At 38.6% G+C, this 8918-nt stretch overlaps 1 protein-coding gene across 1 annotated transcript; it reads right to left on the bottom strand.

The window, feature by feature from the left end:
• Positions 1–502: 502 nt before the first annotated feature.
• LOC133869290 (receptor-like protein EIX2) lies at positions 503–3548 on the bottom strand. Its single transcript, XM_062306243.1, has 2 exons — positions 3526–3548; positions 503–3419 (listed from the first exon to the last, which is right to left on the bottom strand). The coding sequence occupies exons 1-2, from the start codon at positions 3546–3548 to the stop codon at positions 545–547; spliced, it is 2898 nt and encodes a 965-aa protein (XP_062162227.1). The 3' UTR covers positions 503–544.
• Positions 3549–8918: the final 5370 nt, after the last annotated feature.

Raw genomic sequence — 8918 nt, 5'->3', positions numbered from 1 at the left:
AATAGATGAAGCCGACCAAGAATGTGCATGCTTTGGTCTACCTTGAATAGACGAACAATTGACGAATTGGTGTGGGAGGCCAAGCAAACAACCTACCTACAATTCTAGAAGTTGGTTATGCATGGTAAAGTTTCTGTATGGTTCTCTGGACACCTATTAACAAAGAAAAAAAAATGCATAGAAACGGCCTTTGTTATATCTAGATGAAGGAAGGGGTTTTTCCTTCAAATTGGGTTGAAAGAAAATTTTCCACTCCAATTTATACAATTGCTATATATATATCTTAATATTTGAGAAGTATAAGCTTTTTTAATAGTCGTACCAACAAAGTTGAAAAAGAATTCTATTTAAAAATCATTTGTTTCTCATATGATGATAAAATGATTGGTGGGATGGAATAAAAGCAAAAATGTCTCACACTAAAATAATTCATATATATATAGGACATTAACACACTTGATTGGAGCGTATATTATTACAGCAAAATGAAAAACTTATAATACATAATTGATGCATCTTAAGGAAAGCTCCAATGCCTATAGCCTCAACTTCTCTCCGACTTGAACTTCCGTCGCAAGTGAACAATTTTGATCATAACGAGCACAACAATCTTGTCTTTCAATTTATCAAAGCTTCTGAAGTAAGCTTGTCTCCATGAAGTTTTGATAATCAGTGTTCCACAAACTCCCCAAAATCCAACAATAAATCCAGCTGCCATGCTAATGTAGAACAAGATTGACTCAATTCCCTTTCCATTTTTGTTGGCTACTCTATTACCACCATTTGGTTTTACTCTCGGTCTAATTTCATCTTCTGAACACTTGGTCGAAAGAGGAGGTCCACAGAGTAAAGCATTACCTTCGTAGATAGAAGAGTCATGAAGTGTTTGAAGTTGATTCCCATTTGGAATCTTTCCAGACAAGTTGTTGAATGACAAATTCAAGCGACTTAAGAAGTTCAAAGAAGACAAGCTTTTAGGAATAGGACCAGATAGCTCATTCATTGAGAGATCAAGTGATTCTAACATGTGTAAATTCCCGATTTTTTCAGGAATTTTGCCAGACAGATGGTTCATTGATAAATTCAAACTGACCAATTTTGAGATGCTTGTTATATTATCAGGTATTTCTCCTGATAGGTTGTTACCCGAAAGGTCTATTGAATGAACAAGATAAAGGATTGAATCAACGTATAGATATTCTCTTCCTTTTGAAACCAGCATCATTTGCTCACCATATGGAATTTCACTATTTTTATCATTGCTGAAGCTTCCTAAACATTGAGGGATTGCTCCTGAAAATTCATTGTGTGCAAGGTCTAGGATTCGAAAACCTGAAAGAAGGCATAATTGTTGAGGTATGTTCCCATAAAACAAGTTGGACCTTAGGCTTAACCTCAATAAATCTGGTAGACTTTCTCCTATCCATGTTGGAAGTTTTCCAGAGAATTTGTTTCCTCCAAGATCAAGGGTTTGCAAGTTTCCATAGTTTCTAAAGAAAGAGGGAAGCTCTCCTTCAAGATGATTTTGGCCCAATGATAATACCCCTAATGAACCCAGATGTCGCATTGAACTGGGAACATTACCGGATATATTGTTCTCTGACAAGTCCAACAACCATAACTGTTGTAAATCCTTCCAATGAGGGGGTAGTTTCCCGGATAGGGAATTGTTTCTCAAAATAAGACATGTCAATTCCTTTAGCTTTCCAATAGAGTAGGGAATTCTACCAGTAATTGTATTTGAAGACAGGTCCAACCAAGATAACTTGGGTAGTAGCTCCACTATGTTTTCAGGAATAGGTCCAGAAAACATATTATTATAGAGAGATATGTCACTCAAATTACCAGGAAAAAGTGGGAGTGGACCCTCTAAGTGGTTGGAACTCAAATCAATATAATATGCCAAAGGGTGAAATTGAAAGTATGGTACCTGTCCACGTAGTTTGTTCCCGGATAGACTCCAAGAGGTGACATTTGGGCAGAACTTCCAAAGGTCATGCGGAATGGTGTCAGAAATGCCAACATTGTTGAGCCAAAGATATTTGAGTTCATTTTGTGTTTTTAGCCACGCTGGAAAGTTTGGGCCGATCTGCATCTTTTCTAATTTAATTTCCGTTAGCATAAAAGGAGGAACCCAATCGTGTTTGACATCTAAAACCAATGTCCAATTCGCAGAAAATTTCGTAGACAAGCTAAGAGATTTTAATCGGGTGAGATTTTGAAAATGAGCTTCAATTAGGACACCTTCCCAAGAATTCCGAGCAAGGCTCAACGAAACAAGCATTGACAGTTTCCCAATGCTTTCTGGAATCGTTCCGTTCATTTTATTGTTCGAGAGGTCAAATGTTTGCAATGAAGACATGTTTCCGATAGAGTCTGGAATTGAACCCCAAAAAGAACAACCTTGGAATTCAATAGCTTTCAAATTCTTGAGTCCTCCCAATGAATAGGGCAAGTTCCCCCCAAGCAACATATTTTTACTCAAATCTAGATACTCCATGCTACTATTGGAACATTGAGACAAGCCGTCCACAAACTCGGTTATCTCCCCACTTATATTGTTGCTCCGCAGATATAATGTTTGCAAATTGCAAAGGTTGGCAAATGAGCTCGGAATCTTTCCAGTAAAATGGTTGCCAGCTATATTCAAGCTGCGCAAGCTGGTTAGATGTCCCAGACCAATTGGAATAGCACCTCTAAGTGAACTGGAATCAAGATTGATTGTTGAAAGGCCACTCACATTTGACAACCAGTGAGGTATGAAGGAGTTAAAACTGTTGGAAGAGAGATCAAGCACTGAAAGCAATGTGAAGTTGATGGAGGAAATAGATTGAGGAAGACTAACAAGTCCACAGTTAACTAGGTGCAACTCCACCAAGGAAGGGAGCATATTAACCACATCAACCCAATTTAGTACTTTCTGAAGATTAATATTTCCCAAATTAAGGTCTAGATATTGTAGCCTTGATAGATTCCCAAGATGGGTAGGAATAATTTCGGCAAACATTGAGAAAGAGAGATTGAGATATGTCAAACTCTCAAGGGAACCAAAAAACCTCGGAACAGTGTATCCATTAAAATTATTCAAGCTTAGGTCTAGGTAACTCAAATGCTGTAAATTGAGTAACGAAGGACTTATCTTACCCCCCAAGCATGACTTGTGGTAAGCTTGTTCTACTTCATCACGATGATACTCATATTCTGTATATGGGGTCGAACTTTCTTCATTGAGAAAATAAAATTCACTCACCGGAAATGGGTTTTTGAGGTCAAGCTTGACGACATGCCCGGTGGTGTTGTCACAGGTAACGCCTGTCCAATCGCAGCAATCCTCACCAACCCAAGAAAAGAGACGACCTGATGGATCTATGAGACCTTCTTTGAAGCTAAGAAGTGCTTTTTTCTCAATCTCGGAGCATCTAAAAATAGGGCTTTTGGTGCATGAAACGGGGTTTGATAATTTGCAAGTAGGATGCAGTTGCAAGCAAAGAGAAGAAAAAAATCAGGAGGAGATGAACAACGGACATATAGATATGGCTGCTAACCATTTTGCTAGTGAAAGAGTTAGACATCAAAATGCATGTGATGCCTAGAAATGCATAGGGTTCAAGTATATATTGTGAACGATAAGAAATTAAAGGTCGTGGGCGGATGAAATTCTTTCTACTCTTCTTTAATTTATGACTCTCTTTTCAAGTTCTCTTTTATGACTTCATTTATTCCAAAAGGTTGTAGACAATACTAATCGGTTGGGAAAATTAAGCAAACAGCTAATAATAATTCAATTAAACGTACCATTATGCACGGTAGAGTTTGACATCCAGATCTTTTAAGACACAAATTGGTCTTAATTAAATTGTATAGTAAAATGAAATATATATATATATATATATATATATATATATATATATATATATATATATATATATATATATATATTTCACTTTTTAATGAGATGAGTAATATTTCTTCAAAAAAATAATAATAATAAGATAAGGCACTAACACTAGGAATGTCCATTCTCATTACTCATGAACGAATGCATATTCCTTAAATTGAGGAATAACTATACCTCTCAAATTAGAATGCCTATTTCAAAGCTATTTCATTCCACCTCCACTTTTTTTTTTTTTTAATGAAAATTTTTTATCTTCTTTTAAGAAGGGGTGGTTGAACCAGAGTTTCACTGGTCTTAGCAGAGTCTCACCACCAAAAGAGAAGAAAAATCACATCTCAAACAAAACTTCTGTTTTTATTCAACATAATTTATATCATAGGAGTACAAAGAACATTTAAATAGACACTGGAAATAAACTCTAACCCTAATATGATGGACTTTTGGGCCAAGCCCATCATTAAAAGCTGACTCTTAAAACATAAATTAAATATTACTAACCATTACAAAATAATACCGGCTCTTAAAAATGAGATAAAACTTAAACTAATATTTTTTCTTCATTCTACATGACAATGAGGGCTATTAAGTTGGAAGAAAAAAATATATAAAATGACTAAATTGCTTTGTAAGTGTCCCACTCAATATGGCTTAACTCACTTATCACAATAAATCTAAAAAAGAAATTAAGGAGATGTTCTCATTCCGTCCACTTTGGGTTTGAACTTTCTAGTCTTTTAGTCTTCTTCTACACGAAAATTGATGTTGTACGTGAGGTGATCAATGCAATAAGGACCGACTAACAATAAATCCAAAAAATATGATGGTCAGTCCACCTTAGGCTTTAAAGTTTGTGTGAATGCAAAGAAGCACACTTTTGGAGTCTTTGGAGTGGGAAATTGGCAGTTAAATTCCTCATGGGGCCCTGATGTTATTTGAAAGTGATAATCAATCAAGTGTACATAAAGACGTTGCAAGCTGTAATATAATCAGTGTACAAAAAGAAATAAAGAAGATATATGCTCCGTCCACTATGGGTTTGGAATTTTATGTCAATGCAAAGACTACAGACCATAAGAAATAAAAAAAGTCCAGAATATTTTATCCGTCCACATTGGGTTTGCAAGTTTGTGTCAATTTAAAGAATCACATGACTTGGAGTCTTTGGAGACGCAAATTGCCAGTTTAATTCCACATGTTTACATATCTAATTAGTGATGACTAGCTAGCTACAAGTCTTGAACCCGTTGGAAGAATTAAATTAATATAGTGATTTTAATTTGTCTAAATTTTATTTTATTTTTTTTTTTGTAGAATTCTTCAAGTAAGATGATTAGTTGTTAAATTCAAGGATGAGTTTGGAAGTTTATCTCAATACAAAGACTCCACGCTTGGAGTCGTCTATACCCAAATTGCACGTAAGAATCACAAGAGAGAGGAAAATGACAGCAATTAATTCATTGGTTATCACTTGCCAAGAAATTGGTGCTAATTGGAATTGCATGTTAAGACGTACGTTCCATTTGGATGACATGAAACATTTGGAAGGATATTGGCAATTATTTCTACTCAAATTTGTAAAATATTAAGTTAATTAACTGATAATTAACTTAAAATGCTACTATAATACTATCACATTATCATAATTAATAAATTTATGCGGAGGAATTGAAGATCATGATTCATGAGATCTAAGATTGCCTATATTCTACTCCCACATTTTTTCTTTCTTTTCCTTTCCACTGTTATCATTAGTACAGCATCATAGCCCCTAACTACATTATCCCTTGCAACTTGTCTTTGCCTCTCAATTTACAAACCAATGCACTCAAGGGTTGTCGACAAATTCCCTACTAAAATGTCCACAATAAATTATACTAAAATGAAGTTATTTCTATGTAAATCAATATTTATCCCAAATTCCCTACTAAAGCGTCACTCATTTTTCTTAATTTGCGTACAAATTAATAAGAAAAATGTTACTTGCACTACAAGTCCACAACATAGACACAACAGCTCCTCACATGAGGGTGTGACTCATTGTGTGGGGTCCACCGTCATATGAGAGGATGTTGTGCCCATGTTGTAGGCTTGTAGTACAACAATCAAATCTCAATTAATAATATTTTTTTAAAAAAAATTACACTCATAATTTTGTTTTCAAAATATATGTGTGTGTGATGCTGCCCATTAAATGGTTTAGTTTCAGCATTCAAGATGAAATTGTATCTGAACAAGTCAATAATTCTAAGAGAAAAAAAAACTCGCTCTGCAACTCCCTCAAGAGCTTCTCTTCCGTTCCTTCAGTGGAGTGGTTCCTACTTTTTCTTTTGGCTTCTCTTCATGGATCACCTTCCTGCTTCTCTTCAAGCATTGATCCAGAGTGCTGAAGCTCTGGATCTTGATAGTCCTCTGCTGGCTACTATTACTGATAGTCCACATCACCATCATGGTGCTTTCTCTTTGTTAGGTCAGCTTCTTTCTCCCAAGCCTATCAATTCTCAATCAGTTAAGGATACACTTCAACATGCATGGAAATTTGCTCTTCCTATTTCGTTTGCGGTTGTGGGTCATCATAAGTATCTATTCGGTATTTCGAATCAAGCACATGTTCAAGCTATTCTAGATCAGGGGCCTTGGAATGTTCGTGGTTCACTTCTTCTATTAAAACCTTGGTCTCCTGATCTTGCACTCGACGAGGTCAATCTTAGCCTTTGCTCCTTTTGGGTTCAAGTTCATGGACTTCCAGGTCAAAATATGGCTGCTGTAAATGCTGTGATTATTGCTCAGAGGTTAGGTAAAATTCTGGCAGTAGATCACCATGATACGAAAGGTCTTATTTGCCAGCCTTTCTTGAGGTTTCGGGTGGAGTTAGATGCTACACAGCCTCTGCTTCCAGGATTTCATCTTCCACGTAGTGGATATGAACCTCTGTGGATTAGTTTCCGCTATGAAAGGCTTGGAGATTACTGCACGTTGTGTGGTCTTATTGGCCATAAAAGAAATCAGTGCAATCAACCGACAGCTCGGCATGCTCCGGAAAAATATAAAATTCCCCTACAGACATTTTCTTTGGTGGGACTACGGCCTGTTTCCTCTGCTTCGCGTGATGATTCAGATTCTGGGTTATCTTCAGTGGGTACTTCACCATCTTACTCGGATGGACGGTCTAGTCCTGCTCAGGGTGCTGATTTGGGACTCCAGCTGGTGCCTCTCCCGCATGCTCCTCTTCCTCCTTCCCGTGTGGACACAATTTTCGGATCCCCTGGCATGCAGTTCACGTCCCAAACGGCACTCCCACCTCTTGCACTGTTCCCCTCTGTAGCTGGTTCTTTTCTTCACGCAAGCTACGTGTCTTCTCCCCAGCACATGCATATCTTATCTCAGAATGTGGGTACTCAAGTGGGTGTGAATCCCTTTGGTTCCTCGAGCAGTTCAGATACTTCTATCAGTTCCTTAGCTGCCACGTCTTCCTTGGGATCATCCCGGTTGTCGGCTGCTGATAAAGGCAAATCCCACTTGATCTTTCAACCAACGACTGCCTCAGGTTACCTTGATCCCATCTCTTCCTTTCCCCCTTCGAATATATCGCATCCGTGTCCAATATCAGTCAGCCCTTCTCACACTTGTCCAGCCCATTTTGCTGACTTTTTGGCTTGTTGGCCATATCCATTCCCACCGAGGCCCACTTTCAACCCATCTCAAGCTTCATCGACACCTTCCTTTCTATCTATCATACCTCCTTCTTCTTCTGCCAATACCTCTCCCTTGCCGTCTAGGCCTTTGTTTTCTTCCTCCCCTATAACAGCTATTCCGATTTCTACTGTTTCTGCTGGCCATGGGAATATTGCTGCTCCTGGTTTCAGCCCTAGCCATTTCCCTTTTCAGCTTTATCCCCCTTATACTGCTGTTACACTATCACCTGTTACCCTTTCTTCCCCTCCTCCTCCTCAGTTGGCTTCATCTATTCCTTTTCCTGTTTCACCTATTCCAGCTTTTCACCACTCCCCTACATTCTCACGGTTTCACCCTTATACTAGACCGGCTGCTGAAATCAGGCCACCTTCTTTTCCATTAACCCCGGATGCTATTCGGGTCCGTTCCCCTTCACCGGCTCTGCAGTCTAAGCGTAAATGGACAGATGATAATATACCTCTGGCAGTTCTTAAGAAAACAAAGTCACACCACTTGTTTCCTGGGCTTTTATCTAATCTGGAGCAAGCAGCCATTTCACTAACGTCTCTGCAGGATGGAGATGCCTCGGTGGGATCTTTTTTGGCCATTGACTCTCAGTCTGATGCACTTAAGGAATCTCTTCCTTCTCCAAGTACTCAGGGCCCTGTTCCCCAGCCAGTGCATCCAGAAAAAACTGCTCCAGTTAGGACAGAGCCGGATCTTGCTTTGGCCTTACAAAGACCCCTGCGCAGGTTCACACGAGCTGCTAGAGGGATTGATGTGTATTCCCAGCTCCAAGCTGCCCACTTGGCAGCTACCCACTCGGCAGCTGGCTCTTCTTCATACTCGGTTCCAGCACAGGAAACTGATAACAAGGGGGTGGACCAGGATGGTCTACCTCCCCATAAATGAAACTAATAGCATGGAATTGCAGAGGCTTGGCCCGGGCCTCTGCGATTCGCAGTTTACGGGCAAAGGTTCGAAAACACTCCCCTGATATTTTGTATCTATCTGAAACTAAAATTCCGCCATCTGCTGCTTGTTTTATATTGAATGGTCTGGGGTTTTTTTCAATGGTCCATGCTCCTCCTTGTGGTACTAAAGGAGGACTTGTGTTAGCATGGAAATTAGGGGTTGATCTTGAGTGTTTTCAAATCAATGTAAATATAATAAGTGCTTGGTGTTATTCTGATCCTCCAAATAATCCATGGATGCTCTCGTGTATATATGGTTCTCCTTATGCTTCGGGTAAACCTGAATTCTGGGATAATATGATGCAATTAGGTGCTAATTTAACAGTACCATGGCTTTGTATTGGTGATTTTAACATGATATTATCCCAGCAAGA

The sequence above is a fragment of the Alnus glutinosa genome, chromosome 5 (genome assembly GCF_958979055.1).
Source record: "Alnus glutinosa chromosome 5, dhAlnGlut1.1, whole genome shotgun sequence".
Classification (NCBI taxonomy): Eukaryota; Viridiplantae; Streptophyta; class Magnoliopsida; order Fagales; family Betulaceae; genus Alnus; species Alnus glutinosa.
This window is presented reverse-complemented; position numbering and strand designations above follow the sequence as displayed.